Below are 27,549 nucleotides of genomic sequence, written 5' to 3' on the forward strand. Positions count from 1 at the left end.
ATCCATCAACCCACTTGGGGTGTTTGGGGTGCCTTTATTATTTTTTTAAATTATTTTTAAAATTTTCCGCTGCATTGGGTCTTCATTGCTGTGCACGGACTTTCTCTAGTTGCGGTGAGCAGGGGCTACTCTTTGTTGCCGGGCGCGGGGTTCTCGTTGCGGTGGCTTCTTTTGTTGCGGAGCACGGGCTCTAGGCGTGCGGGCTTCAGTAGTTGTGGCACGGGCTCAGTAGTTGTGGCACGTGGGCTCTAGAGCAGAGGCTCAGTAGTTGTGGCACACGAGCTTAGCCGCTCCGTGGCATGTGGGATCCTCCCGTACCAGGGATCGAACCCATGTCCCGTGCATTGGCAGGCGGATTCTCAACCACTGCGCCACCAGGGAAGTCACTGGGGTGCCTTTAAAAGTCAGTTGCAGGGACTTCCCTGGTGGCGCAGTGGTTAAGAATCTGTCTGCCAATGCAGGGAACGTGGGTTCGAGCCCTGGTCTAGGAGGATCCCCCATGCCACGGAGCAGCTAGGCCCGTGCGCCACACTACTGAGCCTGCGCTCTAGAGCCCGTGCTCTGCAACAAGAGAAGCTACCGCAATGAGAAGCCCACGCACCACAACGAAGAGTAGCCCCCGCTCGCCGCAACTAGAGAAAGCCCACACACAGCAATGAAGTCCCAACACAGCCAAAAAATAAATTAAATAAAGTCAGTTGCAGACTTCAGTATGCTTCCGCCTGAATATTTCAGCAAGTGCATCATTACCTAGAGTTCAAACTTCATGTTCCTTCTTTTTTGTTGTGTGTTAAAATGTGGGTTCAGTGAAATGAAATGGACACGTTTAAATGTACTAGGAGCTGTGTTTTGACAGTTAGATGCCCAAACCACTATCAAGATATAAAATACAGTCACCGTCCCTGAAAAATGGTGGGTGCAGGGGCTGGGGGCTGGGGGGATGGGGAATTGGTGTGTAGTAGGAACAGAGTCTCAGTTTTACAAGTTGAAAAAGTTCTATGGAAGGTGGCGACGGTTGTACACTGTGAGTGTATTTGGTGCCACTGAACTCACTTAAAAATGGCTGAAATGGAAATTTAATGTTATGTACATTTTTACCACATTTTAAAAACGAAAAATTAAAATTGAATAAAAACAAACTGAAGTGGGGATCATTAACTTCATTTTGCAGCTAAGAACACTGAGGCCAGATCAGGGGTGTGAGTGCCATGGGACTGCAGGCCTATACAGTGAGGGATTTGGGATTTGAACCCACATGTGTGTCCCTCTGAGTTCATCCGTTTTCTTTCTCCAGCCAGTTTTCCATCCTCTTGTGCAAACATTCCCAGCAGTTGTACTAATAATAGCAGACGTAGTGGCAGTTGTAATAGTGAAAGGAAAAATGATAACCAAAATGCGTTCCATCCACTCACCAGATTCTTACTCAGCCGTAGAGCAAAGACGAGCCGATACATTCCACCCTGTGGATGAACCTCGAAATGTGACTCTGAGTGAAAGAGCCACACATAGAAGGTCACCCACTGTATGGTTCCATTTCTAGGAAATGTCCAGAACAGGCAAATCCAGAGAGACAGAAAGCAGACGAGTGCTTGCCTGGGGCTGTGGGGAGGGGAACGGGAGTGTCTGCTAACAGGTACGGGGCTTCCTTTGGGGTGATGAATATTTTCCGGAACTAGATAGAGCGATGGTTGCGCTGCTTGGGGAACGTGCTAAATGTCATTGAATTGCGTGCTTTAAAATCATTAAATTACTTTTTAATTTATTTTTTTCAAAACTTTTTATTGAAGTATAGTTGACTTACAATGTTTTCTTAGTTTCAGGTGTACAGCAAAGTGACATATATATATATCCATATATATACTTTTTCAGATTCTTTTCCATTATGGTTTATTACGGGATATAAAATATAGTTTCCTGTGCTATACGGTAGGTCCTTGTTGATCTATTTTATATATAGTAGTGTATTTCTGTCCATCTCAAACTCCTAATTTATCCCTCTCCCTCTCCTTTCCCCTTTGGTAACCAGAAGTTTGTTTTCTATGTCTGTGAGTCTGTATTTGTTTTGTAAATAAGTTCGTTTGTACTGTTTCTTAGATTCCACATATAAGTGATAAAATATTTGTCTTTCTCTGGCTTACTTCACTTAGTATGATGATCTGTAGGTCCATCCTTGTTGCTGCCAGTGGCATTATTTCGTTCTTTTCTGTGGCCGAGGAGTATTCCGTGGCACGTGTGTGTGTGTGCGCGCGCGTGCGCGCATGCACGCGCGCGCGTGCACGTACCACGTCGTCTTTATCCATTCATCTGTCATGGATGCCTAGGTTGCTTCCATGTCTTGGCTATTATAAATAGTGCTGCTATGAACATTGGGTGCATGTATCTTTTCAAATTAGAGTTTTCATCTTTTCTGGATCTATGCCCAAGAGTGGGATTGCTGGATCATATGGTAATTCTATTTTTAGCTTTTTAAGGAATCTCCATACTGTTCTCCATAGTGGCTGCACCAACTTACATTCCCACCAACAGTGTAGGAGGGTTCCCTTTTCTCCACACCCTCTCCAGCATTTTTAAATGGTTAATTTGATGTGAATTTCCTCTCGATAAAAAAATAACAGCTAATGGGCTTCCCTGGTGGCGCAGTGGTTGAGAGTCCACCTGCCGATGCAGGGGACACGGGTTCGTGCCCCGGTCCGGGAAGATCCCACATGCCGCGGAGCGGCTGCGCCCGTGAACCATGACCGCTGAGCCTGCGCGTCCAGAGCCTGTGCTCCGCAACAGGAGAGGCCACAACAGTGAGAGGCCCACGTACCACAAAAAAACAAAAACAAAAACACAACAAACAAGCAAAAACCCAACCTATCTGTAAAGTTACGGAGAGCTGGAGAGTCATTTTTTGTGAAGGTGCACAAACCTTCTCGGGACTTCCCTGGCGGTCCAGTGGTTAAGACTCTGTGCTTCCACTGCAGGGGGCCCGGGTTCGATCACTGGTCGGGGAACTAAGATCCCGCATGCCTCGCGGTTTGGCCAAAGATAAATAAATAATTTTTAAAATGAAAAAAATAAAAACCTTCTCAAAGGAGAGCATAAAAGAATGTTAAAAGCGGGAATAAGAAAAGCCTGGGAGGTGTTGAAAACAACCGTTACCTTGATTGTGGTGATGGTATCACAGTGTTTGCATTTGTCCAAAGTCATCAAATAGTATACATTAAATATATGCAGTTCTGTGTATATCAATACTTATACCTCAATAAAGCTGGGGGTTTTTTTTAAAGGGAATTTCCCCCATCTCTCCCCTTTGATTGAGGTCCCAGTGGGAAAGTGCCTAGGTGATAAATGTCTGCCTGTTCTAAAGAGAAGCTTCAGACATGCAGAGGTCTAGAGTGGCACAATTACCCCATCACCCGTCTTGAGGTAAGGGACTCATAAGAGGGTGGGGTTCTTGCAAACGTACTTTGCAGAAGAGAGCGGGCGTTCCTTTCTTGTAGGGTGCTGTGGACTGAATGTGCTCCCACCCCTCAACCCCCAAATCACATGTTGAAGCCCTGACTCCCAATGTACCATTGTATTAGGAGGTGGGGCCTTTGGGAGGTGATTAAGTCATGAGGGTGGAGCCCTCACGTGGGGATTAGTGACCTGGTAGGAAGAGGAAAGCACGCCAGAGTGCCCCCCACCCTGTGTCTCTGTCTCTGACTCTGTCTCCCTCGTGAGGACACAGCTAGAAGGGCAGTCAACTGCAAGCCAGGAAGAGACGGTGCCCCCTGCCCTTGGAACCTGTGAGCGTGGCAAACCATCTTGTTGAGACAGTAGCCTTCCGATCCTCTGGCCTCACCGTGCCTGAATAATAATGAAGTCTATTATTTTAAGACATCTCAGAACCTCCATGGGACAGAGCTGGAGCATGGTGGAACAGGACAGGATCCCCTGAATTTGGGGCTACGGGGCTGGGGTGTGGGGAGGTGAAGCTGGGCAGCTGGCGGGAACCTCCCCTGCTGGCACACCCAGCACGCACAGCAGAAGCAGGTTTGCCTGCCACTGAGAACACCCCAGAGGACTGCCGGAGGGGGAGAAGGCCCCGGGGGATGGGGCACGTGTATCCTGAAGAAGAGAAGGGGCCAGGAGGGTCACGGTAGGACAAGGGCTGAGCGAGTACAGCACAGACGGGGGGTGACTTCAGGTGGTACCGTGATAGGTAAACGCCCACTGCAGAGTCTGGCGTGATCCAAGTTATTTTCCCCTCATGTCAAGATCTGCTGCAGGCGTTCCTGGACGGGCGGACCCTGCATCCCACGCAGGACCGTGCTGCGGGGGGAGGGGGGCAGCGGGAGAGGCAGGCCACACCTGGAAATAAGTGATGCCCGTCATCTCTGTGGATACTGCAACGGCCAGAAGCAATCATGCCCACCAGGGAGATAAATGCCAGTACCTGGTGGGAAAGGATACACGGAATGGATGTGATGCTCACCGCCACGTCAGGACGGTCCGCCGCAGGATGCAAACAATCTTACGTAACATCCGCTTCAGTCAATATCACTGGGCAACCGCAAAACACCCACTCTCTCCATAGATGATGACTTGTTTCTTTGTCTGGTACCCCTTTATCTTCGCTTTCTGTAGAAAAGATTTTTTTTTCTTAATGTCAATTTTTAAAAATTGAAGTATAGTTGATTTACAATATTGTGTTACTTTCAGGTGTACAGCAAAGCGATTCAGTTATATATATTTATTGAGATTATATTCCATTATAGGTTATTATAAGATAATGACTATAGTTCCCTGCGCTATACAGTAACTCCTTGTTGCTTATCTATTTTATGTATAGTAGTTTGTATCTGTTAATCCCATAGTCCTAACTTATCCCTCCCTGCCCCTCTCTTTCTACTTTGGTCACCATAAATTTGTTTTCTATGTCTGTGAGTCTGTCTCTGTTTTGTATATAGATTCACTTGTATTATTTTTTAGATTCCACATATAAGTGATATCATGTAATATTTCTCTTTCTCTGACTTACTTCACTTAGTATGATATTCTCTAGGTCCATCCACGTTGCTGCAAATGGCATTGTTTCATTATTTTTTATGGCTGAGTAATATTCTGTTATATGTATATACCACATCTTTTTAAACCAATCCTCTGTTGATGGGCACTTGGGTTGTTTCCATGTCCTGGCTATTGTAAATAGTGCTGCTATGAACACTGAGGTGCAGGTATCTTTTCAACTGAAAGTTTTCATCTTTTCTGGATCTATGCCCAGGAATGGGATTGCCGGCTCATACGGCAACTCTGTTTTTAGTTTTTTGAGGAACCTCCATACTGATTTCCATAGTGGCTGCACCAATTTACATTCCCACCAACAGTGTAGGAGGGTTCCCTTTTCTCCACACCCTCTCCAGCATTTGTTATCTGTAGACTTTTTGATGATGGCCATTCTGACCGGTGTGAGGTGAAACCTCCTTGTGGTTTTGATTTGCTTTCTCTAATAATTAGCGATGTTGAGCATCTTTTCATGCACCTGTTGACCACCCGTATGTCTTCTTTGGAGGAATGTCTATTTAGTTGTTTTGCCCATTTTTGGATTGCTTTTTTTTTTTAATATTGAGTTGTATGAGCTGTTTGTAGATAAGATTTCTTGAGACACCCAACCACAGAGTTGCCTCTGCTCCCTGACAACACCCAAATCCAGGGCAAGCTCTCTTCCTTTGACCCTGCTCAAAATGACCCAATGAATCTAAAGCCAATGATAGCATCTTTCTAACACCCTCTGTATCGCTTTCTCATGCTGCCATGACAAAGCGCCACAGACTGGGGGGTGTCAACAACAGAAATTTATTTTCTCGCAGTCATGGAGGCTGGAAGTCCGAGATCAAGGTGTCGGCAGGTTTGGTTTCTTCTGAAACGTCTCTCCTTGGCCTGGTTGCTTTCTTGCCGTGTCCTCACGTGGTTGTCCTTCTGTCATGTCTGTCATGTCTGATCTCCTCTTCTTATGAGGGCTGCAGTCATATTTGATCCGGACTCCCCCTAATAACCTCATGTTAACTTAATAACCTTGTCAAAGGCCCCATCTCCAAACATAGTCACATCTGAGACACTGGGGGTGGGAATTTCAACAGATGAATTTAGGGGGACCCAGTACAGCCCGTAGCACCCTGTTGCTTGGTCTGTGTTACGTCTCACCCCAGGACGTGTGTTCTCTCCCACTGTGATGAGTACTAAACCCAGCTTGTTCAACTGCAGGTATGTTCCTGGTGGTCTTGGGCTAAGCAGTAATTTGCTGCTGAAGAAGGGAAGCAGGAATTCTGGGTGGACCTGAGGGAAGGAGGAAGCGGGGCGGGGGGGGGGGCTTCCCAAGGATTCCCATGAGACAAAGAGCTATCAGACGGGCACAGCTTGGGAAGGAGAAGAAAGAAAGGCGTGTGTATCTCAGAGGCAGGAAAAGAGAAGGTGAGCGGGCAAACCAACCATGGGTCACCTCCTCCCTTGGTCTGTGGGGTCTTAGGTCAAGCCTCCGCCTGGAAACAGATGGATGTTTTGATATTAAGTTAGGCTGCACTGTTGACCCCCTGAAATTGGGACAGTTGGAAAACCCCCAGATGGCAAGAAAATCGAGAAGATCTGCTCCTGATATAGCCACGGAGGAGGGAAAGGGGGCTCAGACAGATGGAGTGTGCAGGCAGGGTGAGAACGAATGAAGCTGTCTCCTGTTCGTACCCGTGAGCCTAGACTTGTTTTTTTTTTTTTTTTTTTTTACTCTTTATCATTTTTAAAAAATGGATTGCTTTTTTTTAAATAAAATTTTTAATTTAGAATAGTTTCACATTTACAGAAGAGTTGCAAGGATGGTACAGAGAGTTCCTCTACACCCTTGGCCCCATTTCCCCTGCCGCTAACATCTTAGATTGCTCTGGTGCCTTCCTCACAGCTAATGAACCTAGATTGATGCCCTGTAGTTAACTATAGCCCATATATTTTGTTTTGTTTTGTCTCTTTTGTTTGTTTGTTTCTTTGCGGTACGCGGGCCTCTCACTGCTGTGGCCTCTCCCGTTGCGGAGCACAGGCTCCGGACGCGCAGGCTCAGCGGCCATGGCTCACGGGCGCAGCCGCTCCGCGGCATGTGGGATCCTCCCGGACCGGGGCACGAACCCGTGTCCCCTGCATCGGCAGGCGGACTCTCAACCACTGCGCCACCACCCTACAGCCCATATTTTATTCGGAGCTCCTTGGTTTTTACCTGTGTCCTTCTTCTGTTCCAGGACCCCATCGAGGAGGCCACATGACACGTGAGCTCCTGAGGCTCGCCTTGGCTCCGACGGTCCCTCAGCCTTTCCTTGTTTTGGTTGAACCTGACCGTGTTCGAGAGGACGGCTCAGGTATTTTGTAGGATGTGCCTACCTTGGGGTTCGATGGATATTTTTCTCATGATTAGACTGAGGTCCTGGGTTTAGGGGAAGAAAACCACAGAAGTAAATTTCCATTTTCCTCACATCACATCAAGGGTACAGACTAGCAACAAGACTCTGATGCTGACCTTGAACTCCTGGCTGAGGCCGGGCTTGTCGGGTTTCTTGACTACAAAGTTACTTTTTCCCTCGTTTTTGTGCTGTTCCCATGAGAAGGATGTCGTCGTGCTCAGCCCACGCTTAAGGGGTAGGGAGTTATGCTCCCCGCTTGAGGGTGGAGTAGCTACAGAAATTATCTGGAATTCTTCCGCATGGAAAATGTGTCTCTTCTCTCCCATCTCTCACATTATTCACTCAATTATTCATATCATTCTGGACTCATGGTCATTTCTCTTTTTTTAACATCTTTATTGGAGTATAATTGCTTTACAATGGTGTGTTAGTTTCTGCTGTATAACAAAGTGAATCAGCTATACATATACATATATCCCCATATCCCCTCCCTCTTGCGTCTCCCTCCCACCCTCCCTATCCCCCCCTCTAGGTGGTCACAAAGCACCGAGCTGATCTCCCTGTGCTATGCGGCTGCTTCCCACTAGCTATCGATTTTACATTTGGTAGTGTAGCTATGTCCATGCCACTCTCTCACTTTGTCCCAGCTTACCCTTCCCACTCCCTGTGTCCTCAAGTCCATTCTCTACATCTGCGTCTTTATTTCTGTCCTGCCCCTAGGTTCATCAGAACCATTTTTTTTTTTTTAGATTCCATATATATGTGTTAGCATACAGTATTTGTTTTTCTCTTTCTGACTTACTTCACTCTGTGTGACAGACTCTAGGTCCATCCACCTCACTACAAATAACTCAATTTCGTTTCTTTTTATGGCTGAGTAATATTCCATTGTATATATGTGCCACATCTTCTTTATCCATTCATCTGTTGATGGACACTTAGGTTGCTTCCATGTCCTGGCTATTGTAAATAGAACTGCAATGAACATTGTGGTACATGACTCTTTTTGAATTATGGTTTTCTCAGGGTATATGCCCAGTAGTGGAATTGCTGGGTCATATGGTAGTTCTATTTTTAGTTTTTTAAGGAACTTCCATACTGTTCTCCATAGTGGCTGTATCAATTTACATTCCCACCCACTTTTTTTTAATCAACATTTTAGTATGAAAAATTTCAAACAGACAAAAAAGTTGAAAGAATGTTACAGTGAAAAAAACAAATAATCTAATTATAAAATGGTCAAAGGACCTGAATAGACAAGTTTCCAAAGAAGATATTCAGATGGCAAACAGGTACATGAAAAGGTATATATGTATGTTGTGTGTGTATAGATATAGATATATAGATATAGCTATATATATATATATACACACACACATATACATATATAATCATTAGTGTACACCTTAAACCTACACAGTGTTATATATCAATTATATCTCAATAAAGGTGGAAAAAATGAAGAATATTACAGTGAATACCTAGACACCCACCACCTAGATGCTGCCGTTAATATTTTGCTTTATTACATATCTATCCCCCTGTCAATCCACCTTATTTCTTTTTTGATCCATTTCAAAGGAAACTGCAGACACCACTAAATTCCCCCCCATACTTAAGCATGCATATCATTAAATAGAGTTCTCTTTTCCCCCGAGGCAAAATTTGCACAAATCTTAAGTGTACCACAAATGCAGACCTCTTGTACCACAAGTGCCGCCCAAAACCTTATCAAGATACAGAACAATGCCATCACTCCAGAAAGTCCCCTCGGCCCCCTTCCCAGTCAGCCCTGTCCCCACCCTCCCGGAGGCAACTACTGTCTTGATTACTGTTGCCACCATAGATTAGTTTTGTCTGTTCCTGAACATCACCTAAATGGACTCATACCATATATACTCACAATCACCTCGTGAAACTGATGAGTCTCCCAGAATTTACGTCATGGGGAGCACGTGTGAGTTCTTTAGCCAGGACCTGCCCTTGTCTTTTGGCAAGAGGGGCTGGTCAGGAGGCCTTCCTGGAAGAGGCAGCATTGCTTCCTTCCTGCCTCTCTGGGCTGCTCCTTCTCAGCCTCTTTGTGGGCCCATTTCCCTCCGCTTGCCCCTTCCTCGGCAGTGCTGCTCGGCGTCTGGCTAGACCAGACCAGAGATTACAAAACAGCCAGCATCAACCCACGGGCAGGTTTTATTTGGCCCACACAGTATTTTTTCTGTATTTGAATTAGCTTTAACATTTAACAGCTGAGGGATTTTGCTTTTAAAAATATCCATATTTCTGCCGTCTCTTGGAAATTTGAAACATCTGGCGATGCTGTGTCCCTCTCCCCACATGGCAAGAATTGGCTGAAACAAAATATCAATAGCAACAACCTGTGCTCTGAGCCCTCCCCCACGCTGGGGGTGGGGGTCCTAACGCACCCAAGCCCTGAATTCACACCTGTAGAGTTTGGGATGGTATTGGAACGGTATTCAGTGAAGAACCCTGGAAGTGCTCAGGGACCACCCTGGAATAACCATTCATCTTCCCCAGGAGAAGCAGACCCAGGAAACAATAGCAGGAGATCAAGGAGAACAAGCCTCTATCAGACAGCATCTCAGTCTCCCGTTCATCAACATAATCACTGTCATCACCATCCTCATCATCACCTTCATCATATCATTGTCACCATCCACAGCCCCATAATCTTCATCATTGTCATTACCATCATTATCCCTAGGACCATCACCACCACCGTTATATTCTCCCTAGTAATGAGATGGGCAACTACCCCCCAGCCCTTTCTCACCAATCGGGAGCAAAATATTGGGATGAGATGGGTGGAGCGCTATCTCCCCTTTCTCCCCCCTGCCCATCACATCCCCCCACAAGGGAGGCCATGTGTGTGGGGACGCCAGGTGGCGAAGTCTAGCCCAGCTCCACAGGGGTGGGGGAACCCCTGGGGCAGATTCCTGGGGACCTTAGTTTTGACTTCAGCAGTGACTGGCTGGGTGGTAACGTTGTAGCAGCCAGGTCCCCTCTACTTCCTCCACTACCAGTGCGTTTTCAGTGGGTTCCTGTGAGACTCAGCAGAGGTAGCGGCTGGAAAAACACTTTGTAAACTGTAAAGTCAATGGCAGGGGCAGGTTGATCCTTGTATACATTGAAGTCTTTCTTAATCAGTTTAGAGAGGTTCTTTAACACATGGGAGGCATCCTTATAAAGATGGGAGGGGGTCCCCCAAATAGATGAGCAAGTTCTTGGAGTGGGAAGAACCCTTCTGCACGTGCCAGGGGTCCTTACTGCAGACATGCGGGTGTACTTTCTGGAGTGCTCTATACACAAAGGGACGTTTGGGTCTAGAAGCTGTGTCCTTATACAGATTTTTTTTTTTTTTTAAGTGGGAGAAGCCTTTTAACCCACATGGAGGCGTCCTTTACAGGTGAGAGTACGCTTACATAAGTGAGGGGTTTTTATTGATGCAACTGACCATGATTTGTAACTGATCATTATTTGTAAAATGCTGCGCAAACACTAGCGACCTCTGCACAGACCCGAAGGTTCTTCCTAAAGATAAAGGGCTCGTTATGCTGTAGGGTGATATAACAGTATGAGCGGCCTTCTACTGGATGTCGCTGTTCAGCCGAGCTCCGTTGGGCCGCCTGTGCGAGCAGCGCGGTACCTGCGCGGGGGGCCGCAGGTGGGAGCCGCCGCCACCGAGGGGGCGCGGGGAGCCCGACTCGCGGTACCGCAGTCCCCCCCTCAGCCGCCAGGGGCAGCACCGTCCCTGCCCTGCCCGCGCCTCCCCCCTCCTCCCCCAATCTCCGCCCCCCACCCCCTCCCTCCCCCCCGCTCGCTCCCCTGAGCCCCGCCAGACCCCGCTCAGCCCGCGCCCCGCTCCGCTGCCGAGGCTCCCGCAGCCCCGGCGTCCGCCCCGCTGAGCCCTCCCCCGGGGGCCATGGGGACGCCCCCGGGCTACCGACCTTCGGCTTGGGTGCATCTGCTCCACCAGCTGCCCCGCGCCGACTTCCAGCTCCGCCCGGTGCCCAGCGGTTTCGCGCCCCAAGAACAAGAATACCAGCAGGTGGGCGCGGGCACGGGGTCCTGGGGGCGGGGGTTGGGAGCTGGGTGACAGATTCCTGTGTTCTCTGGGGGTGGGAGCCGGGCCGGGACTTTGGGGTACCTGAGGCAGCGAGAGCCTGGCTTGCCCGTACCTGGAGGTTCCCCTGGGAACCTCCTTAAATGCGGGAGGGCTGGGGCCTGGACCCCTGGATCTCAGAGGAGGGAGGGGACTGGGGGCCCTTGGATTCCCGGGTCTCTGAGAGCTGCGCGGGAAGCTAGGGTCATCAGGGGGGTAGGTCCATCATGTCCTAAAAGACGACCCCTTCCCTCATGGGATCAGGGCAATGCAGTTAAATGCGTCCCAGTTCAGGTGGGACCCAGGAGATACAGAGGAGCTGACATGGTGGAGAGGAAGAAAGCTGGAGGTGCCCTGATTCTGGGAGGGGACTGAGACCTGAAATGGGGAAGGGGGTGAGGGGTTTTAGGGCTGGAGCTGGGAAAAACAGGTGGATGCGCTGGGAGAGACTTCCAGCCTGTCCCAGGATGGAAGGGGCAGTCAGGTCGCTGGAGGGGGGGTGAGGATGAGGTTCGGTTTGGGGACTGGAGGATGACAGAAACGGGGCCAGAGGGTGGGGCTGGGTGGGAACTTTAAGGAAACCGGGGTCCCTGGGGAAGGGGGCCCAGCCTGGGTCAGCTCCAATAGGGGCGAAAGAACTGTCCCCTGACCCAGTTTAATTCAAGTCCTTGACTTTGAGATTAATGAGCAAGGCTTGGTGGAGCTGGGGATGGGGTAGGGGGTGGGCAGGATGGCGGAGCCCTGGGATGGGTCCTGGGCCCTGCCTGTAAGGTCTGAGCCCCTCAGATCTGTCCTGGGGGGCTCCCGGGACAGGGGGCTGGGGATTGGCAAGCTTAGAAGGAGGGGGGTCCCAGGAAAGCAGAGAGGGGGACGTGTGCTGTATTCTGAGCTATTTGGGTCATGGCTGCGCTGAGCCGGCCGTAAGCAGCTCCTCCCGCCGACTCCACGCCGCTCTGTCCCCACCAAACGGGGACTGCCAGCCCCTCTACCACAGCCTGCTGGTTACACAATCCCAGCCTCCAGGGCCAGTCCACGGCCACCTGCTCACGGCCAAGGAGACCTCCCCACACAGATGCCACACGCGGGGTCCCCACCCCAGCCACCGCCAGAGGCACTCAGGGAGGCTCACTCTGCCCCACCCCCCCCCAACAACAGTCAGGGTGACAGTGCTGGGACACACACCCCAGGAGGAGACAGCTGGGAAAATAATCAGGGACTGGGTGCCACCGTGCTGGGGGGACACACACACAGACACACACTCTCACACATGCATTCACACTCACGCACATATACACACATATACACCCACATACAGATACATGTATACACACCCATATACTCACACATGTATACACACACCCACACCTTCACATTTACACACATATTCTTGCACTCATACAAATGCTCACACACACGCATCAAGTATACACACATTCACACACTCATATGTTCACATATACACATTCACACATACATTCACACACTACCTCGTTCCCTCTCTCTCTCTCTCTTCCCCCCCCATACCCCTCTCGCCCCTGCTCTGTCTTCACTCTCCCAGCCTCCCAGTGCCCAGCTCTGAGTTGCACGAGCGTGCACACGCGTGCACACACGCACGCACACAGTGTCACGGAGGCTGTCACGCCCCCTCCCCCTGAGTCCCTGGGTGACAGACTCACACTGCGGTGGGGGTGCAGAGCTCAGCATCAGGGGAGAGGAAGCAAACAGTGAGTGGGGAGGACCAGCGTGGGGGAGGCGGAGGGAGTAGGAAGCCTACCACCCCCAACCTGGCGCACGTCACCAGGAACAGGTGCCCCCTCCAGACCCCCGATCCCACAGGAGTCTGGGGTCCAGGTCTTGGCATGTCCTTGGGTGGTGCTTCATTCCAACTGCCTGGTCTTGGTGTGGAGGAAACCGAGGCTCAGAGAGGGGAGGGCCCCTGCCAGAGGTCACACAGCCTTTGGAGGGCAGAGCAGAAGTTGAACCCAAGACTTGGGCCTCCCAGTTGGAAGCTCCCTCCAGCCCCGAGTCCCAGAGCCCTGGCTGCCGGCCTGGGAGGGGCTGGGAGTGACGTCTTTCTTCACAAACCTGAAAACCACGGCTTGGGCTCGGCCCCCCAGCTAGCCGGGGTGCCTTCCACCTGCACTGAGGTCCCAAAGCCAGAACCTTCAGACACACAGGGAGGGAGCCCGGAGCCCCTCTGATGCCTGATGTCACCCCCTTCCCCAGGCCCTGCTGCTGGTCGTGGCCTTGGCAGGCCTGGGCTTGGGCCTGAGCCTCATTTTCATTGCTGTCTACCTCATCCGCTTCTGCTGCTGCCGGCCCCCAGAGCCGCCCGGGGCCAAGAGCCCTCCGCCGGGGGGAGGCTGCGTCACTTGGAGCTGCATTGCTGCCCTTCTCGTCGGCTGGTAATGGGGCCCCAGGGTGGGTGGACACTGGGGATGGGGCTCCCCAAGCTCTCTTATCAATCAGTCTTCCTGGTGGTGTCCCAGCAGGGGAGAATTGCTCCCATTTGATGGGTGGAGAAACCAAGGTCCAAGAGGAAAAGTGACTTCCCAAGGGCAGCCAGCCTGGCAGGATGGTCTAGGGGTTAAAGGCTGGGCAGTCAGACTGCCTGGGTTTGGTGGCTCTGCCGTGGAACAGCTGTGTGACCTAGGCGAGTGGTATAGTTTCTCCAGGCCTCGGTTTCCACATCTCTAAAATGGGCACTGTCGTCACACCCACCTCCTGCTTGTGGTGTGATTAAATGAAATGTACAGTGCCTGGTTCACAGCTGGACGCCATAAATGTGAACTAGGGATGCCATTCATTCACTCACTCATTCATTCAGCAACTGTTTCCTGAGTACCTACTATGTGCCAGGAAATACTGACTAAGCCAGACATGGTCCCTGCCCTCGTGAAGCTGATGTATCCCGGTCAGGGACAGTAAAGGGATATTTACAATCCAGGAGCAGCCCTGAGCTGGTCTAACTCCTTCCCACGGTAACCCTGCTGGATTCAGAGTTGTCACAACCAGTTTTGAAGAGGGAGGCTCAGGGAGAGGCAACCTTTCGAGGCCAGGTGGGCCACGTGGAGATTCAGACCCCAAAGCCCCTAGGAGCCCAGGGGCCACCTTCTGGGACACCCTCAGGGGTGGGAGGAGCAGGGCACGTGGGGACGCGCCAGTTACCAGGAGCCAGCTCTGGGCGCAGCCCCTCCCCTCAGGGCAGCACCCACCCCTCAGGGCAGATCTGGGCGCTCAGGACTTGCCCCCGACCTGGGGCTTGGGGGCGGGGAGGGCGGCAGCGGCCCGGAAAGCGGCTAGTCCCACCCCACCCCCGCCAGCCTGGGCCGTGCCACCGCGGGGAGCGTGGGCCGTGGGCGTGTGGAGGTGGAAGTGGGGGAGGGGGCTGGGGGGGTCCCAAGGTGCTTCCTCTTCGCGCTCTCCCGCGTGGAGGGGGGCGGGGAGGTGGACAGAGGCCCTGTGCGGGAGAGGCACGGCCAGCCCCCGTGGCCGGGAAACAAGAGCAGCTTTGTAGCACTGCGAACAATGGGTGCGGGCGCTGGAGCCAGCGCCGTCACATCCCAGGGCAGGGGGCGGGGGCCTGCGCAGCGCGGGGCTGGGAGCTGTGAGGGCGTCGGGGCGTCCGCCGCCCCGCTCCAGGCCTGGCCCCCTCCGCGGAGGGACTCAGTGTGGTGCGGGCGGAGAGGGAGGGGGCCCGTATTCAGGCCCCACAATGGAGCTCTGTGTGCCGGCGACCGAGGGGCGGGGGCGCCCGGCTTCTGGCCCGTTGGGCCCACATTCCCTCGCTTCCCTCCCAGCCGTCCAGAAGCTTGGCTCCTGGGGGTGGGGGGAGACTGGGAGCTGCAGGCTTGGGGTCCCCCAGGAGGCGGGGGAGGGGACGGCTGCATCCTGAAGGGACAGGTGCTGAGGACCCCGGATACTTGGGGAAAGGGTGGAGGGCCTGGGTGCGGGCTGGCAGTCACTAGAGGGGAGGACCTCCCGTCCTGGGGCTGGGCATGGCAGGGTTTCACTCCGGGGAGGTGCGAGTTAAATCTGGGGGCCTACTCCCCACCACCTCTCCACCCACCATTAGCATCACAATGACGTCCCTGGGCCGGGGGAGTGAGACCTTCCCGTTACCTTGGCAACTGGTGGGGGCCAGGCTGGAGACGTTCCTTTCCCACGATGGGCCGGACCAATGGGATGGGGTGGGAGATGGGATTGGGTGTGTGAGGAGGTGGGGGGGGCGTGGCGGCCCCCCGGGTCCCAGGACCGGTTGTGATTTCCCTTCCCTCCTCCTCTTAGCACTGGCATTGGCATCGGTTTCTATGGCAACAGCGAGACCAGTGATGGGGTGTCCCAGCTCAGCTCTGCACTGCTGCATGCCAACCACACACTCACTGCCATTGACCACCTGGTGAGGGGCCAGGCACTGGCCAGACCCCAGACCCACACCCAGACTGGTTCCCCACACCTGGGCAAAGGGCCCCCTCCCAGGAAAACAGGATCTAAACTCAGAGCCAAGACCCCAGACTCAGAATGTCAGGTTCCAACATGCAGATCTCAGACTGTATGCCCAGCCCCCAGCCCTGACTACAGATTAGGGCCTCACACATGGTACCATCAGAACCTTAGCCCAGATCTGGGCTTCCAGACTAACTCACACGCAGCCCCAGCCTTGGACTTCAGCTCACAGCCCAAACCGTTCAGAGGCCAAACACCAAAACCCAGCCCCTGCCCTCAGGCCAGATCCAGGACAGAGACCTGATCCTTGGCCCGGGTGCAAGGTTAAAGACCTCAGCGCTCAGACCCGGGACTCAGACGAGAAGCCTCACTCTCATTCCCAGCCCCAGGATGCCAGGCCCGGAGCTGAGACCCAGCCTGACCTCAGACCTTAGATTTCATGTCCGGTTGCAACCCTGGAACCCAGACGTGAGACCCCAGACTCAGGAAGGCAGATGCCAGGGTCAGACCTAGGATCCCAGACTTAACCTCAGTCCTGGAGCTCAAGCCACTGACCTCTCCGAGCTCCTGACAGAAGCCACAGAACTGCATGAGCTGGACCGCAGAGCCCCTTCCTTCCCTTCCTCAATCCTCAGATGCCCCAGCGCCCAGATCTCAGATACCCACCCCTGCTCACTCCTACTTCGCCCCCCCAGCCCTGTCGCCCAATCCCTGGCCACCCCAGAGAACGCCCTCCCCCGACTCCAGGCCCACCCCTGTGCGCAGGTGTTGGAGATGGTGGAGAGGTTGGATGAGGCCGTGAGGACAGAGCTGACCACTCTGGAGGAGGTGCTGACGCAGCGCACGGAGCTGGTGGCGGCCACCCGGGGGGCTCGGCGGCAGGCGGAAGCCGTGGCCCAGCAGCTCCAGGGGCTGGCCTTCTGGCAGGGAGTGCCCCTGAGCCCCGTGCAAGTAGCTGAAGATGTGTCCTTTGTGGAGGAGTACAGGTAGGTGACCGCTCTGTCTGCTCCGTGTGGCAGGGAACCCCTGCCTGGGTGATTGTGCCCCCAGGGGACATTGGGGGACATATGTGGGTGTCACAGCTGGGGGAGGAGATGCTACTGGCACCAGGTGGGCAGAGACCAGAGATGCTACTGAATATCCTACAGTGCACAGGACAGCCCCCGACGGCAAAGGACTATCTGTGCTAAGTGTCACTAAGTGACAGCAACCCTGGCGTAGAGAGACGGACCAAGTGATGCCGTGCCCACTCAGTATTCATCCGTTTACTCCCTCCCTCAATGTATTCACTCCTTCCTTCATTCATCCTTGACTCAGCCATTCATCAAGTCACTCTTGCACTTCACTCATTGAATCTCAGACTAACTAGTTCACTCCCTCGGTTGTCCAGCTGATGCATGTATCCATTCAACAGATATTTATCTACACCTTCTGGTGAGAGGGGTGTACCCAAATGGTCAGGACCATGAGCTCTAAAGCCAGACGGCCCTCCCTAACCACGTGATCTTAAATAAGGTACAAAGCAGCTCTGTGCCTCGGTGTTCCCAGCTGGCACCCGTGGGCATAATGGGTAGCAATACCCTCATTGGATTGTGGAGGGTCTGTTGAGTCATTACCTGTCAAGTGCTTCCAGGGGCGACCGGCACACATTATATAGGTGTCTGTAAAATATGGTTTTTTTTAAGATAGAGCGCTGAACAATGAATCCTGCCTGTCTCACGGTGGGCGGACCAATAAGAAACGCATGAATGAGGTATTGTCTGTAAGGTGGTGAGTGTTAAGAGCTCTGGAGAAGAGTAGGTGGGAGACGGGAACGGGATGGTCTGGGGACAGAGGATGGCAGTTTTGGGAGTTGGGGGGGGTCATCCGGGAAGGCCACACTGAGAAGGTGACATTTGAAGGACATCTGGGACGGCCATCTTTCCCAGCAGCCAACATGACGGAGTGTCCTCATTGCTTCGTCCGCAAGGAATTATTTCTTTTGGTCATCCGACAACTGAGGGTCCCAACCAGACATGGGAGCAGAGACAGGGAAGACTTGGTCCTGGATTCTGTGCTCCAGGAGGGCAGGCAGACCTGGGCTGAAGCAGTCCGCAATGGGGAACCCCCCTGCAGGGCATCAGACAGGCCTGGGTCCTAGTGAGTTCAAGTTCTGGGTTCTGGCCAAGCTCAGGGGTGCCGGCCCTGGGCCTCAGCCCTGTTTCAGTGGGGGCTGAGGGTAGCTGTGTGGGCTACACCTGGGTGAGGCAGACCCATCATTAACAGGAAATAGCCTCTGGATTCACCAATACGAGAGCGCCTGACACTTGGGACTCCTTCTAGAAACATGGCCGGCTTCCTGGAAGGAAATCGGGGCCCCCAGCGGGAGAGCTTCGCTGGGGGGGGTTCTTGGTGGCCTAGGGCAGAAGTGCTACCTGCCCCTGACGGAAGTGAAGTGAAGCTGGGACACACGAGCTGGCGGTGGGGACATGGGGAGCAAAGGCCTGGAGGTCAGCTGCAGCCACTGGGTCCAGCTTCTCCTTTCCGGGGACAGCCTGACCCGCCGGCAGTCCGGGAAAGAAGGGCACAGTGAGTCCCCACAGGGGTCTGAGCAGAGGCTGCCATGGAGGGGGGTGGCCGTTCCCTTGCCGCTCTGGCGACATGGGGATCGCTGAGAGCGATGCTATTTATTGAGCATCTCCTAAGTGCCAGGCGCTGTGCTGCGGCCTCATGTACATCTTCCTCTGCAACCAGAGTGAACTGACCAGTAGCTAATACTGAATTCTTAAATGACATTAAAAGTTGCCCGATTCGTGTTCAAGCTGATATCTAAGTGCGTCCGTATTGGCGCTCTTCTCGGTGCTTGTGTGTCTCTACTCCTTAGCCTCACGACAACCCTTGCACGTAGGTGCTGCTGTTCTCCCCGAGTTACTGGCGGGGAAGCCGAGACCCAGGAGGCAAGGTTACTGAGACCGAGTTGCAGGCAGGCAGGAAGTGGAGGGGCTGGCATTGCGACCCAGGCCGTCTGCCTGCAGACACTGAGCCCTTGGGTCGTGCCCTGTGTTGCTGAGTACATGCCTGGGAATGAGTCCCTCTGCCCTCCGGGCTGGGGTGGAGGGGCTGGGGCCCTGAGAGCGTGCCACTCAGGGCTCATGCGTGGTTCGGTCAGGGTACAGTCCTGGCACCTGTGTTCTAAATGGCTCCAGTGGCCGGCCTCCCAATGCACCCACTTCACAGATGGGCCTGGCTGTGGCCTGGAGACTGGGCATCAGGGAGATCGCGTGTGCAGGCAGAGCCGGGAGAACGGCTGTCACCCTCTGCCGAGTCCCGGTCTGGGAGCCTGGGCCCGTGAAAGGCTGGATGTGCTGCTGCAGCCTCAGCCCTGTCACCCCCTCCCCAGGTGGCTGGCCTACGTTCTCCTGCTGCTCCTGGAGCTGCTGGTCTGCCTCTTCACCCTCCTGGGCCTGGCGAAGCAGAGCAAGTGGCTCGTGATTGTGTAAGTCTGGGGGTCTTCCTGGCACTGAGATCCCACAGCGCTCTTCCGAGAGGGGCCACGGTCCTTCCCAGGTTTCATTCCCTTGTCCTACGAACCTCCATGGAGTTCCTGGGCTGGGGTGGCACATAGAAATCAGGCTCAGAGCTGCCCAGGAAGGGGGCGGGCGGGAAACAGGCTGTCCTCACAGTAAGAAGTGCACCAAAATCCTAGAAAAGCAATGATAGTGATGCTTGTGCTGAGGATTGGGGTGATCACTGACCCTCTCAGTTGCTATGACAACCCTATGACAACCCTGTGAAGGAGGTGACAACCCTGTGAAGGAGGTGCCTGTCAGATGCCTACTGGAAGATGAGGGCCCTGAGGCAGAAAGCTGTCACGTGGCGTGGCGGAATTAAGGACCACCCTCTTACTTAAAGGTTCATTCTGTATGCCCGATGCTCTTCTGGAACCCTCGCACTAACCCTATGAGGAGGCCCTTTCCTTCTCCCCATATGACAGAAAGGGAGACTGGTGCTCAGAGAGGTTAGGCCACTTGCCCAAGGCTGCACAGCCAGAAAGTGCTGGAGCTGGGATTCCACCTAGGCCAGCCTATTCCACTTGGAGGAGCCTTTGTATCCTCCCTGGCCCTGAGGGGGGCCACGCTTGTGCCCGCCACCATTCCCACACTCCCCCCGGGGTGAGAGGTCCTGCCATCCCATCCAGGCCGCCCTGAAGCTTGAAGATGGTAAAGCACAGTGGGCAGGGCAGGTCTGGGGCTTGGGGCCAGGCCTTCAGTTTGGCTCCCTCCAGGTGCCCTTCTTTCTTGCTGACCACCCTCCAAGGCTGATTCCCCCCCCCCCCGAACCCCATCCCCAGAGAAAACCTGGAAGGCAGTTTCAGCCCTGGAGCTGTGTCCACTCCTGGGAGGAGGAGTCTGGGCTTGACCAAGCAATGGGTGAACCTGGGAGCAAGGTCCTGCAGAATTCAGAGCAGGGAGATGGGGCCCAGGGGTGGGCGGTCCGGAGCAAGGCGGGAACAGACGTGGGCTGGATCCGGCCAGCCCCTCACCCCGTATCCTCCCCCAGCAGGGCCAGATGTTCAGTTTGACGTCAACAGCCTCGGGTCCACACCTCTCCCCCAACAGCTTCTCTGCCCCTAGTTGTTATCCTCTTGGCTCCAGAGGTGGGTGGAGGGTAGGGCTGGGGCTGTGATGGGATTAGGGGTGGGGGAAGGGAAGAGGTGAGGTGGGAGATTAAGAACCCCAGAACCCCCAAGTCCAATCCCTCCTCCTACCGTAGGATGACGGTGATGAGTCTCCTGGTTCTCGTCCTGAGCTGGGGCTCCATGGGCCTGGAGGCAGCTACGGCCGTGGTGAGTGGAGTGGGACAGGCCCTTGGGCTCCAAGACTTAAGGGTGCCAAAGGCCCCTAACTCCTGGATCCTGGGGCAGGATGGGAGTAAATGCCTTAGGTCCTGGGAGGAAAGACTTGGGGGCCAGGAACACAGGTTCTGAAGTTTCCAGCCAGTTTCCTAGGTCCTGAGGGACTGGACTTCTGGACACTTGGGTCTGAGGGGGGAGGGGCTGGGGGTCTGGACTCCTGGGTCTGAGGGAGGAGGGGCCGGGGGTCTGGACCCCTGGGTCTGAGGGAGGAGGGGCCGGGGGTCTGGACCCCTGGGTCTGAGGGGGGAGGGGCTGGGGGTCTGGACTCCTGGGTCTGAGGGGGAGGGGCTGGGGGTCTGGACTCCTGGGTCTGAGGGGGGAGGGGCCGGGGGCCTGGATCCTGGGTCTGAGGGAGGAGGGGCTGGGGGTCTGGACTCCTGGGTCTGAGGGAGGAGGGGCCGGGGGCCTGGACCCCTGGGTTTGAGGGAGGAGGGGCTGGGGGTCTGGACTCCTGGGTCTGAGGGGGGAGGGGCCGGGGGTCTGGACTCCTGGGTTTGAGGGGGGAGGGGCCGGGGGTCTGGACTCCTGGGTCTGAGTGGGGGGCTAGAGTGCCCTCAATTCTGTGGGAGTGTGGAATGGGGGCGGTTTCTGTTCTGAGCCCCCTTTCCTGCTGCCCCTCTCAGGGCCTCAGCGACTTCTGCTCCAGCCCGGACACCTACATCCTGAACCTGACCCGGGAGGAGACTGGCCTTGGCTCAGGTGATCGCATCTCCAGGCGCACGCCCTGCGTCCTCGGGCCTCTCTGCGCGGTCCTCCTGGGATGGGGGGAGGGTGCGCAGCCGGCTGCCAGGCCCTGCCCAGTTCTGCAGAAGCTCTCGGCACCTCCCCTGGTGCGCTGGAACAGAGGGAGGGATAAGGGTGATGGAGTCAGGAGAAAGGGGTCCTCAGGCTGGAGCTGAGGGATGGGAGGATTTGGCCACTTGGAGAAAATGGGGGGAGCACAGTTGAGTCAAGGGGAGGGTGGCAGAAGCAGGGGCTCCCCGGGAGTGTGTAGGTCAGCATGTTTCTGGCTGTGGCTGGAGCAGAAGGGATTAGGGGCTGGGAGGGCTGCCAGTCTCAGAATGCGAGGTCATTGGGACCACAGGAGGGTCCTGAGCTGGGAGGGGTGGAAAGTGTGGCCTTGCCCCCTCCCGCCTTTCCCCAGGGAGGCCCCGGGGCTCAGGCTCACAGCCTCCCCCCTCTTCCCCTCTTCCCTTGCCGCTTCAGACATCCTGAACTATTATTTCCTCTGCAACCAGGCCGTCTCCAACCCCTTTCAACAGGTTAGGGCCGCGGGCAAGGGAACCGGGTGGAGGAGGGTGCGGCTGGGGCCTAGACTTAGGGATGCTGGGGGAGGATGAAGGCGCCAAGTGGGCTGGGGGTGTCAACCGCTGGGTCCTCCTCCCTCCTTCTGGCTTCCCGCAGAGGCTGACTGTGTCCCAGCGAGCTCTGGCCAACATCCACTCCCAGCTGCAGGGGCTGGAGCGAGAAGCTGTCCCCCAGTTCCCTTCTGCTCAGGTCGGCGGGGCCGGGTGCTCCTTCTGCACCCCGACTCCCAGGGGAAGGAGGGGAGGGAACCTGGGTGTGTGGGCGGAGCCTTAGAAAAGGGGCGGTGCGGTGGCTGTGGGCGGGGGTCCGCAGAAAGGGGCGGGGCGGAAGCTGTGGGTGGGGCCCTGGCTTTGTGAGCCCACCGAAAGGGGCGGGGCCTGAAGAGATGGGCGGCGCCTGAAGAGTTCCTGAGATAACAACCCCCTGCCACCGCAGAAGCCTCTGCTGTCCTTGGAGGAGACGCTGAATGTGACAGAAGGAAACTTCCACCAGTTGGTGGCACTGCTGCACTGTCGTGGCCTGCACAAGGTGACCCCTGTCGCCCTCCCCGAATTCTTCTCGCAGGGGAGCCTCTGCCTAGACCCAGAAACCTAGGAATATCCTTTCTGCTTCCTGCTCATTCCTCCAGCAAGTTCTGCTGGCCCTTCTGAAGCCCGTCTGGGCTCTGAGCACAGCTCACGCTGTCACCGCTGCTCCCGGCCCCAGGGCCTCTTCCCTGTTTCCTGCTTGCCTGCCCCCATCTGTCCTCCGCACAGCAGCCAACAGCCCAGTGAGCCTTTTAAGCACAATCTGATCTTCTTCCTGCGCGTAAAACCCGCAGTTACCCCTGCAGGCGGATTACGGTCCTGGCTTCTCCCTAGCCCGCACCCCTTCCCCCAGCAGCCTTGCGGGTCTCCCAGACAGCAGTCCCCCACCTCCCATCGGCCGGGTTCCTTCCTGCTGGTGCTAGCCTGCTGTCGGGACCCCAGTACTGCTTTCTCATTAGCTCGTTGTGGTCTGAAGCGACCTTCTGGGGCCTGGTTGCTGAAGTTTCCCCGGTACTTGGAGCACTGCCCGGCACAGAGCAGGCCTCGGCCAGCCCCTGCTGAATGACTTATGGCTGGCCGTTCAGGAAATGGTGCTTCTGCCGATTTCCGGGGATGCCAGTAATGCCAGCCAGTGTTTACTGAGTGCGCGTTATGTGCAGGGGGCATTTCTATACCAGTTGTTCTTCGAAGCCTTCTTCTCAGTGTTGTTCTAAGCCAGCGATTTGCCCCAGGAGGTGGTGGCAATGTGTGGAGACATGTTTGGGGGTCACGGCTGGGGGAGGGGGTGCTACTGGCATCTCGTGGCTGGAGGCCAGGGCTGCTGCTCAGGGACCTGCAGTGCAGAGGCACCACCCGCTGCCACCCCGTTCAGCACACACACAGTGATCTGCCCCAATGTCAGACGTGTCCAGGTTGAGACGCCCGGCACTCAACCAGGGCTGAGCTGCTGTGGCGTCTGGGCGTGGGGGGCGTGGAGGGAGGGTTCTCGGTGATGGAGAGGAAGCCGCAACTTGGGTTCCTACTCGCAGGTGTGATAATGACAATGACCACAGCGCCTACCGTGTGCTGAGCGCTTTCTGCGTGCCAGGCCCTGTGCTGAGCACAGGCGACAGGGGAGGAACCTGAGGGACTTATTCAACGTTGCAGAGCCAGGTGCACGGCCTGAGCCGTGTGCAGTGCCCGCTGACGCCCTCTCCCCCCCCGCCCCAGGATTATGGCGCAGCCCTGCGGGGCCTGTGTGAGGACGCCCTAGAAGGCCTGCTCTACCTGCTGCTCTTCTCCCTCCTGTCTGCGGGGGCCCTGGCCACCGCCCTCTGCAGCCTGCCCCGCGCCTGGGCCCTCTTCCCACCCAGGTCAGGAGGGGAGGGGGGCAGGGTCTTGGCGGAGGGGATGGGGGAGAACCATTGAGCCACTGTTAGGGGGCAGCTTCCTGATGGACCCCCATCCTGTTTCTCTGCCACTCCCCCCCTTGCACCCCAGTGACGACTATGATGACACAGATGATGACGACCCTTTCAACCCTCAGGTATTGGACCCCTGGGTCTGAGGGAGGAGGGGCTGGGGATCTGGACCCCTGGGTCTGAGGGATGAGGGGCTGGGGGCCTGGACTCCTGGGTCTGAGGGAGGAGGGGCCGAGGACCTGGACACCTGGGTCTGAGGGAGGAGGGGCCGGGGGCCTGGACCCCTGGGTCTGAGGGAGGAGGGGCTGGGGGCCTGGACTCCTGGGTCTGAGGGAGGCGGGGCTGGGGGCCTGGACTCCTGGGTCTGAGGGAGGAGGTGCTGGGGGCCTGGACTCCTGGGTCTGAGGGGGGAGGGGCTGGGTCCTGGACCCCTGGGTCTGAGGGCCCACACTACAAAGCCAGATTCCCTAGTCATGCCCTCTCTCGCCCCACATCTCCCTGGCAGGAATCCAAGCGCTTCGTGCAGTGGCAGTCATCTATCTGAGCCCTTCCTCCATGCCAGACTGGAGCCTGTTCCCCATCTCCGGTGAGCATCTAGAGTGACACCCCAGCTCCCAAAGCCAGCCTCTGCCCTCCCTCCTTCCCTCCCTGTGGGCTCCGGGGTGGCCCTTCTGCCTGCATCTGGTCCGATCTTTGTCTCTCTCTGCAGTTCCTTCCCCAGCTGCCGGAGAAGACCCCACTAACCCAGCCTCACTGGGCTCCTACCACTAACAATGCCCTGGCTACGGACACCTTAAACAGGACTGCCTTCCCGCCTGCCCTGCCCCCTCTATGTGTCCTTAGCCCTGGAAGTAAGCCGAGGGGGTAGGCCAGGGCCCTGAGCTGGCCGGGGAGCGGGCAGACAGCCAGACCCACAGCCTCTCAGCCCTGAAGGGATGTGAGTGCCCCCGCCCTACCACACCCCAGTGGGCTTAGGGCCCCTGATCTCCACTTGCGGCACCAACTTGGGAAAGGGTTGATTTGAAATAAAAGGGATGGCTTTATTTTACAAGCAGCTGGGTCCTTTTTTCTCCCCTCCGCCAATCTGGCCTTGTGGTTGGGGGGTGGAGAGTCTCTTCACCTCTGCTCTCGCCCTGCCTCCTGGCCGCCGGGTGTTTCTCTCCTGTCCAGGCTCTGCAGCAGTTCCAAAGGGATTGTTCTTTAAAAAAAAAATCCCCCCACCCCGATCTAAAAGCAGCACACATGTCCCGACGCAGGAGGAGACGCATATCCCTGGAACAGAAGAGACAGCCTAGAAATAGATCTCCGTGTGTGTGTACATATGACAGAAGACAGATTTCAAGTCAGGGTGAAAAGGACTGGTTTCGAAGGAATGCTGACATGATTAGCTCTCCAGCTGGAAGAAAACAGTCTACATACAATATGGGTGGAAAACCTAAATGTAGACAAGGGACAGAAGTATTTCAAGGGAAAAGAGGAGACTTTTGTATATTGTATATCTCGGTTGGAGGGGGAGGATTTTCAGCAAGGTATCCTAAAGACGGAAAGGAAGAGATAACTTATTTGACAACTTGTGGAGTGAAAAAAATACTGTAAAGTCAAGAGGCGAATTGACAGTCTGGGGAAAACAGTTTGTTTTTCTAACAACACACATGGCAAAGAAATAGATAATTCTTAACATATACGTATAATCTGCAAAGCTTCTACAAACCATGAAAAAGATGACCCAACTTGAAAATAAGCAACTAAGATGAACATTCAGTGAAGTGAAAATCCCAATGCCAGTGAACAGACTAAAGGGCATTCAAACTCTAATAATTAGGAAGTGCACCGTGAAACAAGCAGAAACTTTGTTTTCACCACCCAGTGAAAAAGAATTATTATGAAATTAAAATGATAAGATTATCATAAAAGGAAAGGAGGGCTCACGTCCCATGCTGGGAAGGATGTGTCGGAACGGCTCATGCACCACTCCTGAGGCTCTGAGCTGCAGTCCAATGAAAAAAATAGTCTGCTCACATGTGATAGACCCTTTGACCCGACAGTCCTACTTTTGGGAATCAACTTATGGAAATAAAGTAGAGACACGTAAGGATGTATTTTAGGCGCCATTTGCTGCAACGATACTTCGATCAGCTAAACTCTGGAAACTAAAGTCCATAGAAAGAGGACGAGCCCAGTAAACCGCTGTACATCAGGGGTCTCGGAACGTGACAGCTCTCGGCTGGGTTTGGAATCTTGGGAGAAAGCCTGAGAGGAGAGATTTGAGGTGGGAGTGACAGACAATGGCTGCAGAGTGGGCAAACGCAGAGCAGGATCCCTGTGGTTAAGAGCCCAGGCCTGCTCTCGACCACCAGGTGGATGTGGGTCGTCACTCGACTAGCTGGACCTCAGCTGTGTCATCCATCAGAAGGGTGTCAAAGACAGCTCCCCAGTCCCTCCTCAGCAATTCCAAAATCCAAAGGGCTCTGTTAGACCAAAAGTCTTCCCTGAACTCACTGGGCAGCAAAGCCCAGCCTGGCACGAGGTTACTTACAGACCATTTCCCTGCCTGGTGTGAATGTCCATCTATTTCTCTACAGAAACACTGACGGGGTTACTTCCAAGTGCTGGGCAGGGTACTGAGGTGTCCTCTGTGGAATATACACCATGTTCTCTCTTGAAAGTCTGAAAAATCCTGAATCCCCAAACACGTAAACAGCCCCAAGGGTTTCAGGTCAGGGCTTGTTGGCCCAGAGTGCCGGATGTCAGGTGTCCAGCGGGGGCCTGCCGTAGGGGATAGCTCCATGCTTGCTAATCATTTCCATCTTGTACACCGAAAGGAATGTTCAAGGAAGCCTTCGATGTGTGGGCCTGAAGCTGGGAGAGAGAAATGGATCACAGTTTCCAGAGAGGGACACGGGGGGCCACCCTCATGGACTCACTAATTCTCATGACTGGGTGAGCTGTCTGGCCCTGGGGTTGGCCCATCTGCACTTCTAGCCGCTTTGCTCTCAAATACTGCCCTCTAGTGACTCTGAGTCTGTGTCTGGAAGCTGGTGTAGGATGCTCAAAAGTACCCTGAGATTCAGGCTGCCTGATTTCCTGCCAAGGGGCCTGGGAGTGATCTTTAATCAGGAAGCCCTAACCAAGAAATAAAAAACCATTTTGGCCTAACCTTTACAAAAGGGAAATCGATTTTCATTTTTAAATGACACATATGAGGACTTCCACTTCTGAACAAGATGGAGTAACCAGGAACTGGATTTGCTGTCCTTCCTGAAACGACCAAAATGCCAGACAGAATGTGTGAAACGACGGTGCTCAAGACTTGACATCCGGCAAAGAGGGAGGAGGGAGAGTGATCCCTGAGAATTGGAAAACACCTAGGTGACCCCTGAAATTGCCACAGCCTATGAGTTTCTGACCACAAGGCAGGGCACCTCCCTAAGGCCCCACCTGAAAGTGCTCT

The 27,549-nt window shown here is 54.6% G+C and overlaps 2 protein-coding genes and 1 long non-coding RNA gene across 7 annotated transcripts in view; 2 read left to right on the forward strand and 1 right to left on the reverse strand.

The window, feature by feature from the left end:
* NLRP7 (NLR family pyrin domain containing 7) overlaps positions 1-11,125 on the forward strand; it is a 232,412-nt gene extending 221,287 nt beyond the window's left edge. Inside the window, exons 12-14 of the mRNA XM_060289612.1 lie at positions 7,248-7,364; positions 10,787-10,827; positions 10,982-11,125. The gene's annotated coding sequence lies outside the window, so the exon portion shown is untranslated. The remainder of the gene's footprint in view (positions 1-7,247; positions 7,365-10,786; positions 10,828-10,981) is intronic.
* On the reverse strand, positions 1,791-9,537 carry LOC132594051 (uncharacterized). Of its 2 annotated transcripts, none has more exons than XR_009560153.1 (3): positions 9,316-9,537; positions 4,424-4,608; positions 1,791-4,338 (listed from the first exon to the last, which is right to left on the reverse strand). It is a non-coding gene; the product is annotated as an uncharacterized lncRNA (long non-coding RNA). The 2 variants fall into 2 exon arrangements; XR_009560154.1 differs by having other exon boundaries at positions 9,310-9,537.
* A 108-nt stretch (positions 11,126-11,233) lies between the features above and the next one.
* TTYH1 (tweety family member 1) lies at positions 11,234-25,149 on the forward strand. Of its 4 annotated transcripts, none has more exons than XM_060289644.1 (14): positions 11,234-11,469; positions 13,750-13,928; positions 15,811-15,922; positions 16,717-16,955; positions 19,349-19,444; positions 20,722-20,794; positions 21,487-21,562; positions 22,070-22,125; positions 22,268-22,360; positions 22,607-22,699; positions 23,908-24,050; positions 24,178-24,223; positions 24,604-24,684; positions 24,808-25,149. In XM_060289644.1, the coding sequence occupies exons 1-13, from the start codon at positions 11,344-11,346 to the stop codon at positions 24,640-24,642; spliced, it is 1,371 nt and encodes a 456-aa protein (XP_060145627.1). In that variant the 5' UTR covers positions 11,234-11,343; the 3' UTR covers positions 24,643-24,684; positions 24,808-25,149. The 4 variants fall into 4 exon arrangements, with proteins under 4 accessions (XP_060145627.1, XP_030707559.2, XP_030707562.1 ...); XM_030851704.2 differs by having other exon boundaries at positions 11,235-11,469; positions 16,735-16,955; XM_030851699.2 differs by lacking the exon at positions 24,178-24,223.
* Positions 25,150-27,549: the final 2,400 nt, after the last annotated feature.

Source organism: Globicephala melas, chromosome 19 (genome assembly GCF_963455315.2).
Source record: "Globicephala melas chromosome 19, mGloMel1.2, whole genome shotgun sequence".
Lineage (NCBI taxonomy): Eukaryota > Metazoa > Chordata > Mammalia > Artiodactyla > Delphinidae > Globicephala > Globicephala melas.